Source organism: Plutella xylostella, chromosome 10 (assembly GCF_932276165.1).
Source record: "Plutella xylostella chromosome 10, ilPluXylo3.1, whole genome shotgun sequence".
NCBI classification, from domain to species: domain Eukaryota; kingdom Metazoa; phylum Arthropoda; class Insecta; order Lepidoptera; family Plutellidae; genus Plutella; species Plutella xylostella.
This window is the reverse complement of record NC_063990.1, coordinates 1,359,113-1,382,903: the sequence shown is the minus strand read 5'-3', so window position 1 is coordinate 1,382,903 and position 23,791 is coordinate 1,359,113. Positions and strand designations below refer to the sequence as shown.

The following is a 23,791-nucleotide window of genomic DNA, read 5'->3' as shown; positions in this document are numbered from 1 at the left end:
GTGTTCAACGTCTCAGTGAGCCGCCGCATCGACTGGTTGCCGACGACAGCAGCTCACGAGACAAAAGAGCTCTTGAATCTGCTCCGTGCTGCAGTTCCCAGACCCAGCCATAGTAGAAAGAAATTAACTTTGGCGCGTTCAACTTCAACTTAACTTTATTTTGTGTTTGATTTTTTTATGAGCCTCTTTGACAGAAAGTCACAGACTACCATAGTGAAAAAAGTAAAGTAAAAATATTTTGATTTTATCAAGAATTTGTAATTTAAACGTCTCTGCGTGAAAAATCATTTAAATAAATCAGTTTAATGTACAAAAAAACAAACAGCGCATTTTAATTTTACGTAAAAATGATAATATGCAATGTTTTAATAAAACCGGTAATTTACCGATAAGCCACTTGAAAGCCCAACCAATACATTCATTCATTACACTATTTCGTTCATTCACGTAGTACCTCTATGATTTGTCTATGATTTTCGAAGAACGTAGCGCGGCCGAAGTTGGTACAGAGTACCGATATGCCGTCATTAACGTACGGTTTTCGATTTTCGTATTTAACGACGGAACGTGTTAGAGAGTAGCCCTCCTGACACTGACACGCAATTTCTTCATAAAAGCCATAGATCATGACAATGTTAACATTCAAATACTACTTATCTATGTGTCTTGTTATTGTTCTATGGTCTTGTTGATAACGCCATCTTACATCTTTTTTGGTAGTAAGAGTAATATAAAGAGATGGCACTACCTTCTACTAAAAGTTCAGCCATTAAGGCACTGACCCACCCCTGAAAGTTAAGTTGAAGTTGAACGCGCCAAAGTTAATTTCTTTCTACCATGGCTGGGTCTGGGAACTGCAGCACGGAGCAGATTCAAGAGCTCTTTTCCCTCGTGAGCTGCTGTCGTCGGCAACCAGTCGATGCGGCGGCTCACTGAGACGTTGAACACCAACCAGACGCCGCCTGACTGAACAGGTGGCCCCACGGACCCAGGAGCTAGTAGGCCCTGGAGCAGAAGCCCGGGTAAAGAGGGACTCCTCAAGACCCGAAGCCTGCGCCCTAACGGGCGCTGAAGAGATCCAACGACTCAAGAGCTCTTGGAGTTCTTATTTGAGCACCAAGACCTCGCGCGCGGTCGTATGAGGAGCGTAGATGGGAGAGTGCGAAGCAATCGCCTGTGGCAGGAAATCGCCCAAAAGCTGAATGCTTTTGGCGGCTGCGCGAAAACAGTGCATTTTATCAGTGTTTAAGCAATAAGTAGCAATATTTGACTGAAACCAAAAAATAAAAATCTCTCATTTAGAAAAATTGTTTTATTCTTTATAAATAAGTGTGTTAGCATGAATAGATGTATCCACACAAAGTAAGTATCTTAGGATCGGTAAAACCATATTTTTATGGATATAATAGAAACACATTCATACCAGAAACAATGAAAATTTAAAAAATATAGGTAGGTAAAGATAAAATACTCTTTATTGCACACAAACAGAAACAGTTTCACAAACATAGAAAAGAAATAGTACAATCAGTGGCCGTATTACTAAAAGTAATCTCTTCTACAACCTCACAATAAGGATTGTTTTGTCTTATATAAGTATATCCATACAAAGCCGGGGGCATATTATGCCTCTAATAAATGTATTAGTACTCTGCGTACTCTACTTCCTTCCTCCAATGCCCGTCCTTGTGGAATTGCAGCTTGCTGGGGAATGGGCAGGGCGTTCTCAGCTGCGAGGTCCTCCTCTGTTAATTCAGGATGGTCGAGCCGAGCATGTATGCACATGTTGTGCAATACACTGCATGCAATTGCAATTTTGCCAGCGGTCTCAGGAGTGTAATTTAATTCTCTGGCGGCTAATAAGCATCTGAAAAAAAACTTTATTTAAACTCTTTTAATTGGTAAGTATTATAATAATGAGACATGTTGTGTAGGTAAGTTTAATGTTTTAATTGATTTATGAATAAATGCAATTGGATTAAGTATGCTTAATAGGTACTACCTCCATCTCAATTTTAGTATTCCAAATGTGCGCTCTACAGTGGAACGGGCACGTTTCTGAATTATATTGTAGCGCCCTTCAGGTGAGTCGTCTACTGCATGGTCCACTGGAGTCATCATGAATGACCGGAGAGGATACCCTGAGTCACCTGTAGAACATGTTATGAAATGATTAATACATTATTATTTTGGGTTACCAATATACATAATACATCCATCACCTCGCTTTGGGCTTTGAGATAGTTTAGGTTAAGAATGGATAAATTTATATTTGGAACATTTACCCAGTAGGTATGTAGTCTATCCCTGTATTGAGAGTTCTTCCATGTGAGCTTTTATCTCATGTTGGGCCCATATGCCCAATGTATGATGATGTGTATGATGCATCAATACTCAATATAAGGCAATCAGAGTCACATCGCTGTTGAGGCCTACGGCACCTTGATAACTACCCCTTGCATAGAAGTTTAATACTACCAAAATCTGAAATAAATCCGGAAATTATGTTAGTCAGTTATGTTTTATCATTGTCTGATATTTACGTTATTTATCGTCTGATTTTTATGGTTAAAGGTAATATGAAAATAAGATACTTGTTGAGTTTTACCTTCATTATGGGATCAATACCCCGGTGTCGTATCCTTGGAGGAAGAAACGGGACAATCTCTTCACACAGCGTTTGGAACTCAGACGGTAGTTATTTACGAATTCAGAGTCGGGAATTGTGTGCAAGCGGAAGTTTCTTCTTAGGGCCTCTCGCCTTTTCCTTCTCTCGTCCCGAAGAATTTCTTGCATCAGCAAATACCTAGCCATTCTTTATGTTATTTTCAGCAATTACAGCAAAACGAATATCTCAACGTTACCTCTTGTGTAGACGTGAAATTTGAAGTAAAACTGACAGTAAATGAGCTGTCAAACTCAATATTACGTGTTTGACATTGCAGTTCAGAGTACCATTTTGTATATAAAATCGAAACTTCGTTGTTTCGTTCGTTCGTGCGTAAAACTCTCCCTACAGAGTGCGAAAATGGCCCGAACGTTGAACGTTATTTCGATTTTCGCGTTACCGAGTAGGCCCCCAGCTTCTTTATACGCTTGTTGAGCACCCGTAGTTCTGACGAAGTGTCACCTGCCGACGGAAATTCGCGTCTCTGCCTCATAAGCTCGAGTGTCTCGCTTGAAATTTTAGACTCCTTGCTTTTGCTTCTCACGCTAAAATGTCTGTGGCCCACCTCACGAAGAGCCTTCACTATTTGGATTGTATCCGCGTCAATATCCGTAGTGGTTTCCAGCGATTCGAATCGGCTCTGTAGTTCTCTCTGGAAGCTGGTGTTGCCAGCTCTAATTTGGTGCAGTGTGGGACGAAGGGTCGACTTCACCAGACGTCTCCTCTCCAGCTTGAAGTTAATATTCAGAGTACCTCGGAGAAGTCGGTGATCACTCCCAGTTTTAAACCTATTGATCACTGAGACATCTCTGAATATGTGGCGCTTGTCAGTCATAATGAAGTCGATTTCGTTTTTCGTCCTACCATCGGGGCTTGCCCATGTCCACTTTCTCTGGGGCTGTTTCTCAAAGAAAGAGTTCATCAAGTACAGCCCCTCCCTTTCGAGGAAGTCAACAAGCATTTGCCCTCTCTGGTTTCTGCTACCAAAGCCATGAGGTCCTACCCTCGATTCGTCGCATTCTTGTACTCCCACTTTGGCGTTGAAGTCCCCCATCACAACGGTGTATTGGGTCTTAGCAGTACACTTGATAGCTCTAGAGATATCTTCGTATACTGCTTCGACTTCTGTGTCAGAGTATGCCGAGGTTGGTGCATATACCTGTACGACCTTCAAGGAATACCTCTCGGTTAGTTTTAGTACTAGGTACGCTACCCGATTCGACACACTGCTGATCTCCACTACGTTGTTGACAAGGGTCTTGTTGACGAGGAATCCTACGCCACCTTGGGACAGTTGGTCGCCCTCGCGATGGTAGAGCATGTGGCCGGACTCCAGGGTCATCGTGTCCTCGCCCTCTCTACGGACTTCTGATAGCCCTAAGATGTCCCATTTTATTTTGCTAAGCTCTACCTCGAGTTCTACCATCTTCTCGTCCTCTCTCAGTGTCCGTGCGTTGTATGTCGCCAGTTGTAGTCGTTGATGGCAGCCATTCGTAACCCGGGGATTCTTCGCACCCCCTGCCCTACCGTTACCTAGACCGCTGCCGTAGTCAGGAATAGTAGGGCTGCCGGGAACTGGGGGCCGGGGCTTTGGGTGTGACTCCATGGAGGATTTTGCCATAATCACCACGCTTGGCAATGCGGGTTGGTGATCGCAGGGCTACACTTTTCGTACCGGTGACGCTGCTGCCCATCGCCGGCCTATGGGATTTAGTGTAGTTGTTTTTGGATGGTTATACCGCCATCATCCGGTCGCCAGAGCCTCGTCTGTTATTTAGCAGGGTGCACCACGGGCAGGTGAGGTTGGCAATTGGTTCATTCGGATGTTTAGAACCCTTACAGCAGCCAGCCAATATTAATTAATTAATGATAACAGATCCGTGAAGCGGGGCTCGTCTCATAATTTACATAGTGCCTTTGACTAGTGTAAACTCTGTAATAATGACTTTAGAGTTAAAATAAATCAGCTATGCAAAAAATAAAACGAAGCACTAAACATTTCTTTTCCTAATATCGATATATTAATATTATGGGTCTGTAGTTACTTAAAATAAATGAATTATCATTATTTTCCCCTTCAGTTCCGCATGTCAGTTCTACTAGCTCGCGAGGAGGCGCGCGCGGACGCGCACAGCCCGCTGCTCGCCGCCGCCGCGCTCAACGGAGAGAGAACCGCCTCCAAGGTACCTTACAATAGAAAAAAAGAAAGATACTATAAATTAATTAAATCAAAATATGACAATATAGTTTTTTGTGGCGCCTATAGAAACTGACTATTTTACATCTAGAACGGCCAACAGACTCGTGCTTTAATGTTTCTGGCAATTAATATATATATCATACAAGTTGAGAGCAGGTGTTAGAATTGAGGCCGATTCGGTATGTTCTGTTACGTGTATATTTTAAAATAGTGAGCGCTACAAAAATAATATTTATGTTGGTGTCCAGTGGTATCCTTTATTACTTAGTTACCAGCGCAGTACCTATCAACCATAAATAAAATTTGCACTCTTATCTTATCGTCATTTATTACACCCAACTTTTCCACCCGCAGTTGTCCCTCTGCGCGGACTACACGGAGCAGCCGGAGCAAGATGGCGATTCGGAACCGGAAGTGGCGGCGGCGGAGGACGCGGAACCGGAAGCGGCGCCCGACAGCGACGCCGAGAGACTGTCGCCGCTGCTCACTAATGCTAATAATGGGGTCAGTTTATAAATACCGCAGGTTTTTGTTATAAAATTCAATATTCAGTCATCTGTTTCACCGTTACATGAATGATTACTCAGGAACAACTTTATCAACGTTTTCATTGCGGAACGGTCGCGCAATTCGCTAGTGTAAAGGCTCTTACTGATTGAGGCATAAGTATATAGGTATTTGGTGTTCTTTACATGGAATTGAATCTTTTTGGTGACAGACAAGGACTTGATATTTTAATTAGATCATAATATCTAAAACCATCCAAAGTTATTAAGATAATGTATAGATCGAATTATATAAAAATCATCATCAGCACTCAGCTCATACTATTCAAAGGAGAAAAGCCTGTCCCAAGCTCCCTTTTTAGCCTTTAATACCTTGCAATAAGAGCAATATTTCATGTACTTACAGACAAGTGAGCCAATGAACGGTCCCACCTCAGCTCTCCGCCTCGAGGCGCCCAAACTGGCGCACATCGACGATACGGACACCGAGGAACAGGAGCCCGCCAAGCAATGTGAGTCTTAATACTGAAGATATAGGGTTCTACAGGATGTTACAAAAAGGGTATACTAATTTCGGGCTTAGATATAACATGCTGCGTATGTAGGTTTCGGCTTAGCATACCCTTTTTGCAACATCCTGTATTGTATAGTTTAAGTCTAAGAATGATTGGTTTATTCAGGGCGTTTATGTGATTGGTTCTTACAAATAAGAAAGGCCATTGGAAATTTCTGCCTGTCGGTAATTTTATGTGAAGTTCGGTTCATACAGTGATATTATCTGTTGTCTTCTTGGTGTGTTATATTATTATGTCTAATGTAATAGTAACAAGCTTTTTCATTGACATTACATAAAAGACATTGATGAATAATGTCATTCTTGTTTCTCATACTTACATTTTTATATTCAGTTCTAGCGATTATGAAAGCCTATCAACTAATCCACAAGCAATATTATCATGCATGGTGGAACTGCATGCAGCTAAACATTAACCCAAGAAACTATCAGTGGGCTCCAATACTATGTATAAAACGCTGGCTGGCCAGAAAAATAAACCAAACTTTGAACAAAAAAAAAACGAAAAAGTATTAATGTAATATCCATAAAAAAGAACTGGCAGTCTACTAACAAAAAGTTCCATGAGCACACCAAAAAGTATTTATTCATCTGGCCAGCACTAATAGAGCGGGAGCGCCGCGCATACATCCGTCTCCCTCTAACACACGTGAATGTAGCATATCTCTGTTCCGGTCGCACGCAGCCGAGGGGCGGGGCGAGGTAGAGTCGCCGCCCATCGCAGAGGACTCGGATTATTTCACTCCGGAGGATACCAACACCACTATACTGACCGTTCCTAATACTGCCAAGTGCAATAATGTAAGTTGGTTTGCGGTTTAGGCGGGAGATTTGGTAACTACATTTTAAAATATACCTACATGTTTTTTAAAAACACAATAAATATAATAAGCGCACAAGAATATTGCAGAGCCCTCTAGGCTGAAATAATTCGTAGTTAGTAAAAAAAATATACTCTTGAGACTGCAGAGATCTCTGGAGTTATGAATGAATTTATTTACCAAATCTCTTGCTTGGGTTAGACGCAAGGGCAAGCCTATATTAGGCTCACAGTCAAGCACCATGAATAGGGTGAATGTTATATGTAATCAGGACCTGCCCTTAGCGTGATTTTTTTTCACCTGCTATGGTAGAATGAGCATAACGTACTCTATAGAGTTGTTGTAGACAGTCACAATCTGCGTTTATTTATTGTAGAGCAGAAAGGGTAGAGCTTTTTAGTATTACCTACTGCACAACATTCGGTAAGTCACCACTGCATTATTTTGTTTGCATGTGCTTCTAATATTATGTCACGCTACATGCCCTAGCATAGCTCTTCATCCAATAATCTAAATAGATCGTAGTATGCTGTTAATGTTATGCAAGTTAGGTATTTGTGTGGTCAAATGTGTAGTAGATTCTATTGAAAATCATTTTGTGTGTTGTGAATGGAGAGTACCCTAAATGAAGAGTTATATAGTAAGTAGTTCCCTCAGAATCGGCATAGTTAACAATGATTCTAATTGCGAATATTGTTTATATGTGCAGGACGACAGCAAGTCTGCGGAGTGCACGCCGCAGCGCTGGGCGCTGCCGCACCACGTCACGTCTCTGCCAGGTATTATTACAGTTTCTACAGGATCTTGATCTGAAAATAACCCAGTATACCCTACCGTGTAAGTTAAAGATAACCAGGAAAACATTGAAAGGTTGATTCCTTATTCTCAGATTTGACACTACTTATATTTTCTCAAATGAACCATGTTGTCTCCTACATCACACCAAATAATTAATTTGATATTATAGTAAACACACTATGAATCGCTTGAGAATTAAAACTTTTGCTTGCTTAGGCACATTATTTGCATTATATTGTAAGTATGTAACTTTCTGGCTCCCAACCTAAAATACTCAACTCTACTATCCTCATATGCTCCCCCAGGCACCCCCCTCTCCCAGTCGAGCGTCCGTTCCTCGGGCGAGTCGTACAGCTCGACCTCCTCCACGCGTCAGCTGCTGACCCAGCCGGTGGCGCACGCGCCGTGCTAGCGACTAGCGCCCGTCGCGGAGGCAGTGCGCAGCGACCAATCACGGGACGATGTTGAGTGCGGGGGTTAAGTTGGCGACCGCCACGACCAATGATGGGACTATGTTGAGTTGTTGAGGTTAAACGACAGTGTCGACACAGTGGCGGTTTGGTGTAGATTTGGTTTTGTCGCAAAATCTATGTAAAAGCTGTAATGTTTATGTAATTTATAGAAAGTCAAGTTAGGTTTAGGTATAAATTAAATTATGGTGTAAAAACATAAATATCCATATATTTAACAATTACAAATTGGCATTGGCACACTAGCGATAGATTTAGCTGCTAAGTAAAATAGTATAATGATCATCAAAGATCTTGTGTACTATTATACTCTTGATAGAGTGTAGGTACCTGTATTTGTATGGTGCAAGTATTGAATTTGTAATTAGTAGGTATTCGTCCAGCCGTGCAGATGATCCATAAACCATTTTTAGATCTAATGGGAAATACATGGGAATTTGTTTAACTCTTTCAAGTAAATTATTGTAAAAATTATAGTTATTAAAATAAAGTTATGTAATTTAGTAAGCTAGGTATCCATAAGACAGTATAAAATAGTACCTATAATAATACTATTATGTATAGTAGTTTTTCAAATTACCTGTATAAATATAGTAGTATGTACTTGGTATTGTGTCTAGACTGAGAACATTCCTGACTAAATTGAATCTCAATAAAATTGTTAATATTTTTTATGCATCTATGTTGTATGTACGATAAAATAAGTAATATTAGTAAGATAAAAATATGGGTAAAGGAGAACAGTTCATATAATGTAGATTTTAATTTGTACCTATCCTATTGTAAATAAAATTAACTATTAGAATAAATATTATGAGTATCATGCTTTGATCTGAATAAAATCCAAGTTCTTAATTATAATTAGTTTTATTAAGCCTTTTTGAAGTTCTACAGCTTCATAGAAATTACAGAAATGCTTATTATACTTACCATCATTAAAACATGTTGTGATGATAAAAAAAACTTAAGTTTTCATATAAAAATACATAAATCCAAAAACACATCAAAATCAACACACTATATTACAAATACCACAATATAACTCTGTATTCACATTAAACTCTATTAAAAACTAGGTATTGCAAAAGCTAGGCAAACAAAAAGTTTAGGGAAAGCTTGAATCCAATAAAATTATGTATATCTTAAGGAGATGTGAAGATAGAATAATTCTCAACTTTGACTAAATTGTGATTGGATTTTATTTGTGTCCATATATTTCTTCTTCATGGCCTGCCTGTTAGCAGCATACGCAGACATCCGGGACAGGCGCGCCTGCCTCTGCTCTGGGGATTCATCGGCAAGTCTCTTAGCCGCATATGCTGACATCCTCGCTAGCCGCTTGGCTCTCTGCTCTGTGGACTCCTGAGAGAGACGCTTGGCTGCATATTCCGACATCCGCTTCAGCCTGATGGCGCGCTGCTCTGGAGACTCGTTAGCGAGCCGCTGTGCCGCATATGCAGACATCTTGGCCAAACGAGCCGATCTCTCTTCGGGAGACTCGTTCTTGAGGCCGCCTGAGCCTTTTCGTTTTCTTCGTTTCGGTGTGTGTTCACCGAGGAGGGGGTCCATGTAGCCCCCCGCCGACGTCGCGTCGGACGACTCTCCTTCATCAAACGAGGACGGCGTGTACGTAACCGCACCCTCATCTTCCACTTTCACTTCAACAAACGGCACATGAGCATCACTCAAACTGAAGTCCGAGGTATTCATTGCATTCGATGCTTGGTCGTGCCTGATGGAGGAAATCCACTGGTTGTTCGTTTTCGCTATCACCATTTTCTTCCACGAACAATCGTTTCCGCTGATCTCTTCACCCATATTGATTGTTTAGGGACAACAGAATCCAGAGAATCATAGTATATACGCCAAAATTCAAAATTAAACCTTAAAATACATGAAATGAATAAATGATTCCTTTAGCAGCTCATTTTAATAAATTTTTGATTTGTTTACTTTTTACGGCCATCATTGATGATAGTGATGTGACATTCAAAACCGGTATTTTCCGATTTGACGTTGTGCGGGCCACAGACTATGTACGAAAACGTGCAAAGTAGTGACTGTGACTGAAGGTGAAGTGAGTTGTCAAAAAGTTGGCAATGGCTGGCATTTATTTCCATCTGTTTTATTTGGGAAGCTAAAATCTATTTTCATAACATACGCATCAACAATAGAACATAATCGTGAGTTAAATAGTTTCTAGGTAGCATACTTAGTTGCGTCTCAAGCAATATTATTGTAGTGCTGTCTTTTAAAATTCCGCGTAAAGCTGCCGAATATTAGCCAATTTGTTTGAAAAAATGATACATTTACTTGCATTTATGTCTTTTTTGTTTTCATACAGTGAGTTTCCATGTAATACTGTGGGTTTCAGGTCACATTGCTGCCAGGCAAGAATTGTATCATTTGTGATGTGATGACATAATGGTGTAACTGTTGTTATTTCTCACCATATTGTATCTATTTTCACTGAATATGGACACCGCTATGGAGTCTCCAGAGCAGGGGAGTCCCCAGGTGGAGGAGAAAGCGTTTGTGGAGACCGAGACAGATTACTCCAGCATCAGAGGAAAGGTATGAACATTGTTTTGAATTTGAGTTGTTTTCTGTTGATAAACACAAGATAGTATAATCTCTGATAAATCTATCCAAAATTGTTTTTGTTGTCTCTATACAAATTCATATTGGTAGATAATTTTACCATATTATCTCATAAAGTCATAATGCAATAGGTTTCACAACTGTGGAGATAATCTGGACCTGTTGCATCATAATAGATACTTAGAATGGTGCAACATCAGCAAGTAGATAGTGATTATTTCACAATCACAATTTTATCTTTCTTGTGTTGGTCACATTCTATCTATCTACCCAATTAAAAATATGGATATTGAATCTTTCCAAGAATATTAACAAACATAATAATATCATTCATATTATGATTATTGTTTGATGATTTAGGGAGGAATATAAAAGTATGCAACAAAGTCTCCTTTCCCATGAACATTTATCCCCATTTTAGGAACCATAAAAGATGGTTGTAGTCTATGATAGTTTTCATTATTTATTTTAAATTTTTGTTGAAAATTTAAAAGGTGAGTTGGATTTGATTGGGAAAAGCTAGACAACAGATAGTTAGAAATTGAAAAAGGAAAAAACATAATCAAGGTATGTTATTTGACAGATGGTGCTGGTGAGCCCCTCGGCGGACCAGTTTGAGCTGCTGCAGAAGCAGCTGATGGAGCGCCTGGAGCATGGCAACGGAGAGATCATCTATGACGTGGGAGTAGGGGAAGGTATGTTATGAAAATATTTTAATAAACTGCACAATGAAATAAACAATAAACTCTTGATTGTATGTTCACAATACACAAATTATCTTGGCTACAGTTTCCACTTCCCTCATCTTTCTTCTCCTCTTAGTGGTCATTTTAGAACATTCATTTGACTATGTCTATTAGGACTAATGACTTGTGTTATCTTTATAATAATATCACAAGTGTGCCTGATTGTATTGTGATCACTCAATGCCAGAATACATGAAAAAGCTACCCATCAAACACCTTTTCACTCTTAGAAATCATTTATCTCCATCCATAACTAACTACACAACTTCTATCCACCAGACGGGCGCGGTCTCTCCGAAAGCGAGCTGTCAGCAGCCGCCGCCACCCTCTGCTCCATTGCGGCGGCGGCGCGCGTGTCGTGCGTGGAGCTGCGCCGCTGGGGCGCGCCCGCCGCGCGCTGCGCGCAGTTCCTGCTGCGGCAGCCGATCAGACACACCGACTTTATGGAGATACGGTATGTGTATCGCTATCTCATATGCATATATCCACCATTACAGTATTCAAACCCTGCATTCTCTTATCTATGCACCAAAACGGGCCTAGAAGCTTCTAGCACTTGTGTGCGCTAGAAGTGGTGACTGTTATTGCAGGGTTGAAAGACTGTGGTCAGAACATACGAGGGCGGGTCAATAAGTCCGTGACTTTTTGAACAAAATACTGGTTTTTGGATATTTTTTTTATTTATTTTTCAACGTAGTCTCCTTTGAGCTCTATACACTTTGTGCAAAGTTTCTGCAATTTTTTTATCCCTTCCAAAATTGAGGTTTCTCGAGGTCATCAAAATACCCACCTTGGCCTTCTTTGGCACCGATTCACCCCGAGAAACCCACCGTTTAGACTGATTTTTGGTCTCTGGTGTGTTGTGGTGGATCCACGTTTCATCCACGGATACAAAACGGCGCAAAAACTCGTCCGAATTTCGGTTTAACAACGCCAAACACTCCTCTGCGAAGTTGTCATTCGATTGCGTTTGTGAGCAAACGCGGCAGCCATCTTGCGGAAAGCTTTTTCATACCCAAGTGATCATTCAAAATTGAAACCAGTGAGCCACGTGATATCCCTGTGGCTTCCACTATCCCTTTCACTTTCAATCTCCGATCGGCCAACACCATGTCGTGAATTTTTTCAATCATTTCAGGTGTAGAGACCTCAACTGGGTGCCATGGACGTCCGGCATCTTCCGTACTTGTACGGCCACAACGGAATTCAGTAAACCACTTTTAACCATAGATATTGATGGTGCAGAGTCCCCATAATCTTTATCAAGCTTAGCCTTGGTTTCAGTGATGGTTTTTTTCCGTAAAAAAATCATGCTTAGTGAGCACACGAAATTCAGTTTTTTCCATTATGTTTTAAATCACGCGGTTGTTGCTAAGAACGGGTGTAAAACACAAACCAAGTGACGTAACTTGTGCAAATTTTGACAGATGTCTACTGACAGATGCTTGTTGACAGGAGCAGTGTTGTTCTTTCAGTTAAGTGGCGGGAAATTATAAAAGTCACGGACTTATTGACCCGCCCTCGTAATAAAAAATGCAAAATGGCAGCAGCAGCTTTGTGATTTGTGACACTACTAGGAGTCCTGACTCACGGAGAGTTGGACAGAGTGAAGTTTACGCATCTGAAATTATCGTCATGTCCATCATTCTGCCAAATTAGCCTTAACAAAGCAATGAAGTCCACATTCCCCCCACAGGGTAGCAGTGGTAGGCAACGTGGACGCGGGCAAGTCGACACTACTAGGAGTCCTGACTCACGGGGAGCTGGACAACGGGCGCGGCTACGCGCGGCAGCGGCTGTTCCGACACAAGCACGAGATGGAGAGCGGCCGGACCAGCTCCGTCGGGAACGATATACTGGGGTTCGATGATACTGGTTAGTATGTTTATTTTTTAATAAATTGATTTTTATTGGTTAAATTAGAGAAGGAGCCGCTAGCTTCGTTTGGCTTTAATAATGATTTCGAAAGGTAATTTCTGCATAAAATAAAAAGTAACTTTGGTCAGTCTCCGAAATAAAATTACCTTATACACAAGCCGTGTAGCGGTTGGATCAGAAAGCCCACGCTAACAGAGTTGTGGGTCTACTGGGAGAGACCTATGTCCAGCAGACGATTATTAGCTGATTGAGATTATGAATGACATTATATAAGCTAAAAACCAGTGGCAGATTTACCGTAACAATTTAACAACAACCTTGACCTCTCTTCCCCCTTAGGAAACGTAGTGAACAAGCCGGACCACGGCACGCTGGACTGGGTGAAGATCTGCGAGCGCTCGTCCAAGGTGATCACGTTCATCGACCTGGCTGGGCACGAGCGGTACCTCAAGACCACCGTGTTCGGCATGACGGGGCACGCGCCCGACTTCGGCATGCTTATGGTGAGTGGGATAAAGGCTAGTTTTGTCTGGCATGCTTATTTTGCTGCGGTTTGGTATGCTGTTTGGAGGCGTGATAACTATGTTTTTGTTAGTTTTCCTTCTGCATTGCCACCGCTCGAACACTTTCACATTCAAAACAGCTCTGCGACAGGCATCCGTTTAGAGTATCCGCTCAATGAGTCACTCAACGGAGTCCCTAGATTTGTACTCGTATCATGGTCATTATAAAAAAAGTCTGTCAAGTTATAATTGAAGTATTAAGTTTAAAATATTTTAATCCAACCCACGGCGCTTTGATTAGTTTTTCAAAAAACTCATAATTTTGATTGTCTTTCTTATACCACTTCTTGTCCCTCTTAGATCGGCGCGAACGCGGGCATCGTGGGCATGACGAAGGAGCACCTGGGGCTGGCGCTGGCGCTGTCCGTGCCCGTGTTCGTCGTCGTCACCAAGATCGACATGTGCCCGCCCAACGTGCTGCAGGTACGCACTTTACATCGTTACCTGTCACATCGCGGGAATTTTAAACCATTCAAAATCTACTGTGCCTGATGTAAGCATGGGTTATCAGGTCGTAAGTGGTTAACGAAACTGCTAGTCATAGGCCTCTTCGGCTTTGTTACAGTCTTATTACGTGTATGATTAATGAAATGAATTAAGAATAAAAGTGGTCCCAGGATAGACCCCTGCGGCACACCAAATTTTCTACATGCATATTTTAAAACTACTGCAGTTTATTTTCAAGTTATATGACTAACTATAGAACGTGTTTTAGGACAACCTGAAACTACTAATCCGGATCCTGAAGTCGTCCGGGTGCCGCAAGGTGCCTGTCATGGTGAAGACGAAAGATGACGTCATCGTCAGCGCCACCAACTTCGTGTCTCAGAGGTATGCTATCTATCAGGCTTATATTTTCCCTTTCTTCTTTTGACTCGGTCTATTTCTCATTAAACTATTTATTCAAATTGGTTTTATAAACCATGCAATGCAACTGCCAGTTACTTCACTACTGCTAGTTACTGGCAGTTGCAATTTGAATGAACAGTTGGACTGCAGTGTCTGCAGTTCACCTACATTCGATTGATCCGTGAACTTAGCTCTCATAATGTTTCGCCCAACGGACGCTCAAAAATTTTGTATCTACAAAGTGGGCGGAGCGTGGATGAACCGTTTCAGACTCGTTGCAAAGAGCGTTCGAAAATAAACCTTATTCACCTCGTCCCACAGACTATGTCCAATCTTCCAAGTGTCGAACGTCTCCGGCGAGAACCTGGAGCTGCTGACCATGTTCCTGAACCTGCTGAAGACTCGCATGCCGGCGCTACACGACCAGCCCGCCGAGTTCCAGATAGACGACACCTACTCCGTGCCGGTGAGATATAGACCTTATGTGGACGGGATTGAGGTGGTATTGCCTGAACCTGCTGACGACCAGCCCGCCGAGTTCCAGATAGACGACACCTACTCCGTGCCGGTGAGATATAGACCTTATGTAGACGGGATTGAGGTGGTATTGCCTGAACCTGCTGAAGACGCGCATGCCGGCGCTGCACGACCAGCCCGCCGAGTTCCAGATAGATGATACATATTCAGTGCCGGTAAGATAAATACTTTGAATGGTATTCGGTTGGCTCGAGTTTTTGTTAGCTGAAGTTTCCGTGAGCTGGTTTGAATATCTCTCTTTGTTGACAGAATTGTAATTGCTATAAAATTATTAAATCCGAGTTTATAATATCTTATCCTAACCCAAAGTATGGAGATACGAGGGTGACAGTGAATCCTCCGATCAGGCCGGGTAACGTTGTCTTGGGTATCTGTGTAGGTTAACCCTAAAATATAGATCGTAAAACCCCTTCTCCCCTTACAGGGTGTAGGCACAGTGGTCTCCGGCACAACCCTGCAAGGAGTCATCAAGCTAAACGACACGCTGCTGCTGGGCCCGGACCCGCTGGGCCACTTCACGCCCATAACCGTGAAGAGCATCCACCGCAAGCGCATGACCGTGCCCGAGGTGCGGGGCGGGCAGACGGCGAGCTTCGCGTTGAAGAAGGTAAGAGTAATTTGTTATGAAAAAGTTTATTGTCATTGACGTTCCATATGTCACTGGAACTTTTTAATTGCACGTTAGTTTTTTATGCAGCATTGCAGCTACAGGGAAAACTTTTTTTGGAAAATACATATATTGTGTTGAATCAAATGGCAAATTGGTGACCCCGACGTGATTTCTCGCACTCAAAACTTTTACGATGATTTGCATCTGACTCTTACATAGATAGATAGAGTACTCTTTATTTGTACACCAAGAAATAATTAACAATTTTACATAGACACTTAACTAGGTTACAAAAGGCGGTCTTATCGCTTATAGCGATCTCTTCCAGACAACCTTGGGATGGATGGAAATATATTTTATGTACAGATCAAATGTCTAAAAAAAGACTAGTGTATATCGACGTTAGTTATAATTATGTACATGGTGCAGGAATGAATGATTAGCCTTTATTGACTGATAACGTAAAGTTATACTAAGCTAGGACAAATTTTTGCCTGCTGTCTTTGTATCAAAATCTTCATATGTGCTAATCACCCGTAACTTTACAGATAAAGCGGTCACAAATCCGCAAGGGCATGGTGATGGTGTCGCCGCAGCTGAGCCCGCAGGCGTGCTGGCAGTTCGAGGGCGAGATCCTCGTGCTGCACCACCCCACCACCATCTCCTCGCGATACCAGGCCATGGGTGAGTGTGGTGGCAACTGGGGAAGTGTAAACCCCAAGCGGGAAGCTTGGTAAAAAGTGTGCCGTAAAGGTATTTGATTGTTGAAAAAAAGACTTTAAGGTTAGCCATTTTAGATCCCTAAAGGGCATATTTTAGATTTTTAGGTCCCTAAAGCGCTTATTTTACGTTTTTATCATCAGGCCTCTATCTCCCACTGTTGGGTTTATTGAGTTAATAGGTCTCCACTTGTGTAAAAAGCAACTTTTTGGTACAGTAATTTTTACGTTTTCACTGAGCTAAGTTAAAATAAATGCCTTCAGAATCGTCACCACTGTTTCTTAAACTTGGCACACAATATAAGTTGCCGCATTGTCTCCTCAACATGCCCCATGGTATACGAGCAACGTAGAATTCTTAAGTAGGTCGCACGGTCGGTTTTCTTTATCACCCCTTTGAGTCTATCAACCCCATAACAGTTACTCACCCCTACAATTTCGTCGGTCCTTCGAGCCGGATCTCCGCTACATTTGACCCTCAATCTCTCCCTCAGTGCACTGCGGCAGCATCCGGCAGACGGCGTCGATCCTGTCCATGTCGCGCGACTGCCTGCGCACGGGCGACAAGGCGCTCGTGCGCTTCCGCTTCATCAAGCACCCCGAGTACCTCAAGCGGGGGCAGAGGATGGTATGTACAATGTTGTTTTTCCCCTAGGGGTACCCACAAAAGAAATAACACTTTCAATTTCATAGAAAACTTTAGACTGAGCGCAAAACTAGCAATTCATAGAAAAGTTATAGAACGTTTTAGCTATTGATTTGTTTTAAAGCAGTTAGCATACAAAATAGACACAAGCATTAGCGAAAGCATTCGGATTTATAATGTACAGACACATAGCAACAACAATTTAAACGTCTACATTTTCTTATGTAGGTCATCTTATAATAAAATAAGTCGTCATAATCATTATAATGCATCTGTGTCTACATCGCCTACGCAAATGTTTGATTTATGTAAGAAACTAAGAACACAAGGGCATCGACATTTACTCAGCTGTGATAAAGGGTCATCCAGATTATCCAAGGCTCTAGATGTACAAGCATGGCAATTGGCAAGCCACGCTTAAAAATTACGATATTAAGCTCTTTGCAAATTATGATAACCTTTCAATTGTAACTCACTGCCGAAGAGTGTCTTATAAACGCCTTTTATGTTTAGGTATTGTTAGAATAATGTAATTTCATAAATCGCGTACACACAGCCGCATGGGCTTATCAGAATATTCGTCATCATTGTCGGCGGTTTAACAACAAACATTTAAATCTTCTTCAGGTATTCCGCGAGGGCCGCACCAAGGCGGTGGGCAACGTGCTGCGCGTGATCCCCGCGGCCGGCGCGCCGCCGCCGCGCAAGCCGCACGCCAAGAGACAGGAGCAGCCCACTGACCTGCCGCTGGTGAGATGTGCATGTGCACCCTGTTATACATAAAGATCCGTTTAGCCAACGCCTGTCTTGTGACCGCTGCTGAGATGTGCATCTTAGCAAAACCCGCCTTGCCAGCTTGCGACCACCTAGGAGATCACCTTAGATACCTTAAACAACATACAGGACTATGACAAAGGAGCAGCTTGCACATGCTGATAGTGAGATTGAGACATTAGTATGTCGTACCCTATCTAAGGCGCTATGTAGCTACAGAATGCATCGAAAAACGTATCCCATACTGATCAATTTGTTTTACAGGAAAGTGACGTGACAACAGCAGACTCCCCGTTCGAGATGCAAGGAGACAAGCGCACGGAGGGGCACTCGCACCGCGGCCGCCGCTCCCGGGGCAAGCGGGACAAGCCCCCCGAGCAACCGCCGCTAGCAGCAGCCAATTAGCACACGCCGCACACAAGCACCGCCCCATTGGATGAAGCTACACCGGACGTGCCCTCTTAGTGGATGATCTTAACCGGACGTGGCTTCTCATTGGTCAACGTAGTATAACGTTCATTTCCAAATAGCACTCTATTCCCGCTCTGTAGTTTCATCAAATGAGGATCGTTTAAAAGTACATATAACTGGTATATTTTCAGGATCTTTTAAATCTTAGTTTTGATTCCTAAAGTGCTCATTGTTACATGTAACAGAATGATCTCTAACGAAATCGAAACTTAGGAATGAACGACTCATTCCGAAAATAATGAACATTGAACAGTACAAGGTACTTAGTACTTAGGTTGATCTTAACCTTTCTTACACGGAGTAGCATAAATTATTACTATAAATAAATAGCTTTTGATTCTAATAAAAGAAGTTACATATTTTTGACATAATATTACAAGAGGCATCCTCTTTTTGACATAGGTACTAGTTCTTCACTCTCGAAATTTTAGATGGCTTGAGAGCTTTGATAAAATAAGTACATTATTTCCACACTAGTAAAAATGCGCATATTCGTATGAACATATTTTTTCATATTATTTTGTTATAAATATTCATTTATGAGGTTTACAAATTGGTTATTTTTATTTCATAACAAATACAGTTTTATAAAACAGACTTACGTATTTTTTTCAACTTATTTTTAAGAGAATGTGTTTGTTTCTAGGATGAAAATGTGCAAGCGAGGGTTTTCCCCACAGACATACATAGCATAGATGCCGCAAGTGCGTGTAGTCGGCGTGCCACTTCGCGGCCAGATAAGTGTATTATGCTAAATCTTGACATGGGCGGGCACGAAAAGGGTGAGAATTTGAGTAAATGTACCTAATACTTAGATGTTAAGGTTACAACACAAATATTGGTGTTGTATTGTTGCAACGTAATTTTGGTGTTATCTATATCTGTGTGGTTTTCCCTCCTATGCTGTTCAACTCGAAATGTTCCTCCTACTTTCTATTTTGTTTATAAAAGATTTGTAAGAAGAAATGAGAATGTTCTAATGCAGATATTAGTTATCTGTTAGTACCTAAGTGTGACAGCTAAATATTTTCTTAAATAAGAAGTACAGTATTCATTAGAGAAGCTAGCTGCCCTCATACCCTTCATATCAAATATTTACAGTATTTCTGCAATACAATATGATTAATGTGATTTCTAGTTTAAGTGAGAGAATATTTTTATTGATTTGTTCTGAGTGAGAAATTAAAATAGCTCAAAATAAAAACAAAGCATTTTCTTTATACAAGTTACATTATAATTCTATAAAATTTACTACATTATTAAACTAGCTAGGTAGTAGAAAACTATACAGAAGGAAAAATCATTTCTTGAGTTGCTTCTTGGCATCCTCTATGCCTTCTTTCATGTTTTGTGAAAATCTTTTGAAAAAAGACATGAGTGAGTTGACTTTAACGGGATCCACATCAGCCAGTTTGTCTTTGCCCTTGTAGAACATGGCGACGGCCAGCTGGGCCGCCCGCCTCACGGGGTATGACTCAGCCAGCTTCTGCACCAGACGCTCATTGTTAGCCAAATATCTGAACAGAGTCCTGAGAGGCATTTTGTCAAGTGGTTGGGGCTGTTTCAGAATGGACACATATTATTGCGATACTTCTGCAGTAACTCCCTCTTCAACTTGAGCTGGGTACGGAGGATTTCGAATTGCTTCAGTTGGTCTTGCTTGTTGTAATCAATGCCTGGGAGCCTTAGAATCTGAAATGGTTGTTGTGGAATTGTTAGTGCTGTATAGTAGTTTAACTTCTTAATATTAGTTTTATTGTAGAAACTGATATTCTCAGTTAATAATGCTCTGACTACCTGAGCGCGGGCTGCGTCGAATTTCTTCTGCAGTTCGAGCACTTTTTGGCTGCAATCCTGGGACTCTCTCACTTTAGCAGAGTTGTCATGCAAATCCCTCTCCACACTGCAATAAACAAAAAGTTTTATGTTATGAAATAACTTTCAGCTTTATGCCTGCGTTGTATGATAAGAAAATCTATTAATATACGTGTCTAAATACCTTCGGATGATTTCGTAAACAATGGGCAAAAAATCTACGTCTACATCTTGAACGGACAATGGAGCGCAATTATTCTGTTCAGTATGATCTGTATTATTCTCCATAATATGATGATTAATAGTTATTATAAAATCACTTGCCTAAAAGAATATTTTTATGTTATTTAGCACTGTTTAGGAAAAATAAATTCTATATTTTTGAGGTTGTATGCCAATGACCATAGAGAAAATAAACCACGATACCAATGACAAGACTCGGATCTCTAATCTGTGAATGTATGATATCTAATTTTTTTAACTCAGAATAATAACTTCCCTTCGGTGTACAATAAAAATTGCAGAAATCAAGTTGAGGTAGCCGTTGTGGCAAGCATACTTCCGCAAGATAGATTTTCATACAAAATAACAACATTACCTAACTGAAATAAGTCGGCTTTTGCCATATTTATTATACCCCGGATCTCGTCCGGCGACGAGATTTCCGAACACAGCGACCTTGTCTGTCACTGTGAGGCTGTGAGCCTGTCACATCATTGTAAAATTGTCAAACAATTTTGACATTTCCCAAGTTCGATTTAAAATAATACGAAAAAAATCTAAAATATTCCAGTTACTGTATCGTATGAGTCGTGTAAATTATTAGTACAAGCCTGGAGACGATTCTTCAATTCAAAACATAAGTGTGAAACTTCAGTCTTTCTAGAAATCATGAAAAGTTAAGCATGAACGAAATGTCTGTGAAACCTACAATTTACCATGAAAAACAAGTTAAAGAATTGTGCGCATTACACGCACTCAATAATTTGTTCCAAGTAAGCCTCATTTTTATTGCTTTTGTTATTTAATTTCAAAAAACATGCACGAATTCTATGGGTTAACTTTTAATGGTATAGGTAATAATAGACACATCAATGCAAACAACTGCTAAGCTGTAAGGGTAACAACTAAAAAAATTGTTTTCCAGACGGAGAGTTCATTCACAAAATCGGAGTTGGATGTAATATGTGGCCAATTGTCCCCAAATGTGTGGATCAACCCTCACAGGTCCATGCTGGGTCTCGGCAACTATGACATCAATGTCATCATGGCCGCTCTCCAGAAAAAAGGCTGTGAAGCCATCTGGTTTGATAAAAGAAAGTATGTATTGACATTTAATAAATATTACTCATAACCTATGAAACTAATAACTAAGAATATTGTTTAAAATAATCTTTTATAATTAATTATGTATAAGCCACCAATTATTAAATCTTAAATAACATCCCATTTCACGTATTCCAGAGACCCCGCTTGCCTGGACTTGTCGCACATCAGTGGGTTCATCTTGAATGTGCCGTCGGACTACAAGCTGGGGTTTGTGATGCTGCCGCTGCGGCGCCGCCACTGGATCACCATCCGACAGATCCACGGGAACTTCTATAATCTGGACTCCAAGCTGGAGGCTCCACAACTTATAGGAAGGGTAAGTTTTATTGTGCAATAATGTAATTATTTAAATTAAAACTTTTTACAACCAATTTTCAACGAGGTATGTTGATATAAAAAAATACAGCTGGCAATTATATCAAAGGAGATCTTTCAAACCATATCATATAGGTACTTAATATCTTTAGAATTATATATTTTTTTGTACTATAGTTGTTTTTGTTAATAATGCCTCAATTATGCAATATTTGATGTTATAATTTGAGTAAACAGAAACTGACATGCCATCCTAATATCTTTTTCAACTAGTACATATTTATTTTATTTTATTTAGAGCTACTATTGGGCTTCTTAGCATGTGATCATGAGTTAAGGTCATCTCAGCTATTTAACATGTTTAAACAAACACAATAGAAACTTGTGAAAAATGAGTTTGTGTAACAAATTCATTTGTCAAGGTGATGAAGTGTTACAAAATATTATGTTTATGTGTTGGTGCCTGTAATAAATTACATACACACTTTTTTTTTTATTAGACTAGAATCCATCAATCATTATTATCAGCCTGCCTATCAGTGAGGTCCTTATTATACTAAGCTACCTACACCTGCAGTCTACAGTCCTATGGGAAAGGATGTGAGACATGGTCTATAATAAAGGAACCTATTTATATCACCAAGCTATTATTAAATAATATTTAGTGTTTTTTCCATAATTAATTGCATTATGTTTTGTCTGACAGAGCAATGACCTGATAGCGTACCTGAAAGAGCAGCTGGACAGCAAAGAGAAGGAGCTGTTCATCATCGTCAGCAAGGAGGTGGAGGAGAAGCAGCTGTGGATGAACCCGGGCATGCCACACTTCCTTGAGCACCCGCCCCGGGGCAGCCCCGACTGCGTCTCAACTGCCTCCATGAACGACTACCGCAGCCGGGACGCAGAGTGTCTGCGGCTCAACCAAGTGAACTCTTGTGACAGTAACTATTGAAGTGTGCTCTTGTGATAGTTGGTGGACTTTTCTGTGTGTGTGTCTAATTGTATGTGTGTGAGTACAGCGGTGTACTCCATGTGATTCCTAAGGCCTACGGTTGCCATTCTCTCAGGCATTTCTGTGAATATTAAGTTTAGGGTACTTAATTGTAATGAATGTATGTATTAAGTTGCATTATTTTTAATTTATTTACACGGTAATCTGGTTCAGAAGTTTATTTCGTGTTTTCACAATTCTGTTGATTTATGGAAGTTAATTTAATCATAGGATCGAGCTAGTTTAAGTTTGTGATGGTTTGAGGGATATTTTAACTACTTTGTTTCAATCAGCAGCCATTCCTTTTATCTACCTAATTGTAGTTGTGTCAAGTCTACAATCAACACTTAAGAATTTATACCAATTTATATACTTAAATTTAAAAGATATAGAAGAATATTTAGAACTTTAGACGTAAAACTTTTTCTATAAATAAATGGTATTTGATGAACCTTCATAGAGACTAATACTTGACGATTCCGCACAATATATTAGTGTACTAAATCGAAGTCGTAAGCAATATAATATTGTTAGCCAAATATTTCGAAATGTCTGTGTTCATGAGCGAAACCAAATATAGGTTACCCATACCTTGTACTGTGCAGCAATAATATACCTGTGTACATAAAGTACCTAAAGCCTGCTGTATACATTATACAACACTGAGTTAAATGTACTATACAACTTGTTAGATAAGCTACTGAAATTATTTTATATTAATCTATTTTATAATATTTTGTTTTGATTTTTTTAAACTTTTAATGCATTCTTTTCATCACAATCACTTATAAATAATTCGGTATGTTAAGTAATTTTATGGTGATTGTTTTTATAATTTTAAATTGAAGTATGTCGGAATTTGAGACACTAATTTGAGTATTTTTTATTTTACTGCTCTCGTTCATTTAAT

At 40.5% G+C, this 23,791-nt stretch overlaps 6 protein-coding genes and 1 long non-coding RNA gene across 10 annotated transcripts in view; 3 read left to right on the top strand and 4 right to left on the bottom strand.

Annotated features, from left to right (window-relative positions):
- The window catches only part of LOC105394031 (E3 ubiquitin-protein ligase MGRN1), a 31,574-nt gene extending 22,875 nt beyond the window's left edge, over positions 1 to 8,699 (top strand). Inside the window, exons 11-16 of one of the 3 annotated variants that reach the window (XM_048623593.1) lie at positions 4,750 to 4,851; positions 5,223 to 5,372; positions 5,781 to 5,886; positions 6,634 to 6,749; positions 7,479 to 7,548; positions 7,873 to 8,699. In XM_048623593.1, coding sequence (XP_048479550.1) covers positions 4,750 to 4,851; positions 5,223 to 5,372; positions 5,781 to 5,886; positions 6,634 to 6,749; positions 7,479 to 7,548; positions 7,873 to 7,979 — 651 coding nt within the window. In that variant the 3' untranslated portion in view covers positions 7,980 to 8,699. The remainder of the gene's footprint in view (positions 1 to 4,749; positions 4,852 to 5,222; positions 5,373 to 5,780; positions 5,887 to 6,633; positions 6,750 to 7,478; positions 7,549 to 7,872) is intronic. The other 2 variants (XM_048623594.1, XR_007266711.1) reach the window with 2 other exon arrangements.
- On the bottom strand, positions 801 to 2,977 carry LOC125489064. The gene is made up of 3 exons (XR_007266712.1): positions 2,286 to 2,977; positions 2,003 to 2,150; positions 801 to 1,867 (listed from the first exon to the last, which is right to left on the bottom strand). It is a non-coding gene; the product is annotated as an uncharacterized LOC125489064 (long non-coding RNA).
- Positions 8,700 to 8,885: 186 nt separating the features above from the next.
- Positions 8,886 to 10,004, bottom strand: LOC105391027 (zinc finger protein 821). The gene has a single exon (XM_011562431.3). It carries the CDS (start codon positions 9,853 to 9,855, stop codon positions 9,208 to 9,210), a length of 648 nt encoding a protein of 215 aa, XP_011560733.3. The 5' UTR covers positions 9,856 to 10,004; the 3' UTR covers positions 8,886 to 9,207.
- An 89-nt stretch (positions 10,005 to 10,093) lies between these two features.
- On the top strand, positions 10,094 to 19,028 carry LOC105394032 (GTP-binding protein 1). Of its 2 annotated transcripts, none has more exons than XM_038117638.2 (14): positions 10,094 to 10,220; positions 10,412 to 10,611; positions 11,222 to 11,333; positions 11,664 to 11,838; positions 13,081 to 13,259; positions 13,602 to 13,765; positions 14,126 to 14,248; positions 14,541 to 14,656; positions 14,996 to 15,140; positions 15,636 to 15,818; positions 16,370 to 16,505; positions 17,035 to 17,168; positions 17,814 to 17,936; positions 18,225 to 19,028. In XM_038117638.2, exons 2-14 carry the CDS (start codon positions 10,513 to 10,515, stop codon positions 18,363 to 18,365), a joined length of 1,830 nt encoding a protein of 609 aa, XP_037973566.2. In that variant the 5' UTR covers positions 10,094 to 10,220; positions 10,412 to 10,512; the 3' UTR covers positions 18,366 to 19,028. The 2 variants fall into 2 exon arrangements, with proteins under 2 accessions (XP_037973566.2, XP_048479552.1); XM_048623595.1 differs by lacking the exon at positions 10,094 to 10,220 and adding an exon at positions 10,223 to 10,240.
- Positions 19,029 to 19,629: 601 nt separating this feature from the next.
- On the bottom strand, positions 19,630 to 19,971 carry LOC125489063 (protein NCBP2AS2 homolog). Its single transcript, XM_048623600.1, has one exon. The coding sequence runs from the start codon at positions 19,969 to 19,971 to the stop codon at positions 19,732 to 19,734; it is 240 nt and encodes a 79-aa protein (XP_048479557.1). The 3' UTR covers positions 19,630 to 19,731.
- Positions 19,972 to 19,983: 12 nt separating this feature from the next.
- LOC105391028 (mediator of RNA polymerase II transcription subunit 9) lies at positions 19,984 to 20,658 on the bottom strand. The gene is made up of 3 exons (XM_011562433.3): positions 20,431 to 20,658; positions 20,229 to 20,334; positions 19,984 to 20,123 (listed from the first exon to the last, which is right to left on the bottom strand). The coding sequence occupies exons 1-3, from the start codon at positions 20,532 to 20,534 to the stop codon at positions 19,995 to 19,997; spliced, it is 339 nt and encodes a 112-aa protein (XP_011560735.2). The 5' UTR covers positions 20,535 to 20,658; the 3' UTR covers positions 19,984 to 19,994.
- A 306-nt stretch (positions 20,659 to 20,964) lies between these two features.
- Positions 20,965 to 23,338, top strand: LOC105391029 (josephin-2). The gene is made up of 4 exons (XM_011562434.3): positions 20,965 to 21,241; positions 21,394 to 21,566; positions 21,711 to 21,891; positions 22,597 to 23,338. Exons 1-4 carry the CDS (start codon positions 21,152 to 21,154, stop codon positions 22,840 to 22,842), a joined length of 690 nt encoding a protein of 229 aa, XP_011560736.3. The 5' UTR covers positions 20,965 to 21,151; the 3' UTR covers positions 22,843 to 23,338.
- Positions 23,339 to 23,791: the final 453 nt, after the last annotated feature.

Excerpts from the sequence above, each read along its gene's own strand:
- LOC105391028 (XM_011562433.3), bottom strand. The coding sequence starts at position 20,534 with ATGGAGAATAATACAGATCATACTGAACAGAATAATTGCGCTCCATTG. Across the intron at positions 20,335-20,430 it reads GTTTACGAAATCATCCGAAG|TGTGGAGAGGGATTTGCATG; the intron begins GTATTTAGACAC and ends TGTTTATTGCAG. Across the intron at positions 20,124-20,228 it reads TCGACGCAGCCCGCGCTCAG|ATTCTAAGGCTCCCAGGCAT; the intron begins GTAGTCAGAGCA and ends CAACCATTTCAG.
- LOC105391029 (XM_011562434.3), top strand. The coding sequence starts at position 21,152 with ATGAACGAAATGTCTGTGAAACCTACAATTTACCATGAAAAACAAGTT. Across the intron at positions 21,567-21,710 it reads ATCTGGTTTGATAAAAGAAA|AGACCCCGCTTGCCTGGACT; the intron begins GTATGTATTGAC and ends CACGTATTCCAG. Across the intron at positions 21,892-22,596 it reads CTCCACAACTTATAGGAAGG|AGCAATGACCTGATAGCGTA; the intron begins GTAAGTTTTATT and ends TTTGTCTGACAG.
- LOC105391027 (XM_011562431.3), bottom strand. The coding sequence starts at position 9,855 with ATGGGTGAAGAGATCAGCGGAAACGATTGTTCGTGGAAGAAAATGGTG.
- LOC125489063 (XM_048623600.1), bottom strand. The coding sequence starts at position 19,971 with ATGCCTCTCAGGACTCTGTTCAGATATTTGGCTAACAATGAGCGTCTG.
- LOC105394032 (XM_038117638.2), top strand. The coding sequence starts at position 10,513 with ATGGACACCGCTATGGAGTCTCCAGAGCAGGGGAGTCCCCAGGTGGAG. Across the intron at positions 14,657-14,995 it reads ACCAACTTCGTGTCTCAGAG|ACTATGTCCAATCTTCCAAG; the intron begins GTATGCTATCTA and ends CTCGTCCCACAG. Across the intron at positions 15,141-15,635 it reads ACGACACCTACTCCGTGCCG|GGTGTAGGCACAGTGGTCTC; the intron begins GTGAGATATAGA and ends CTCCCCTTACAG.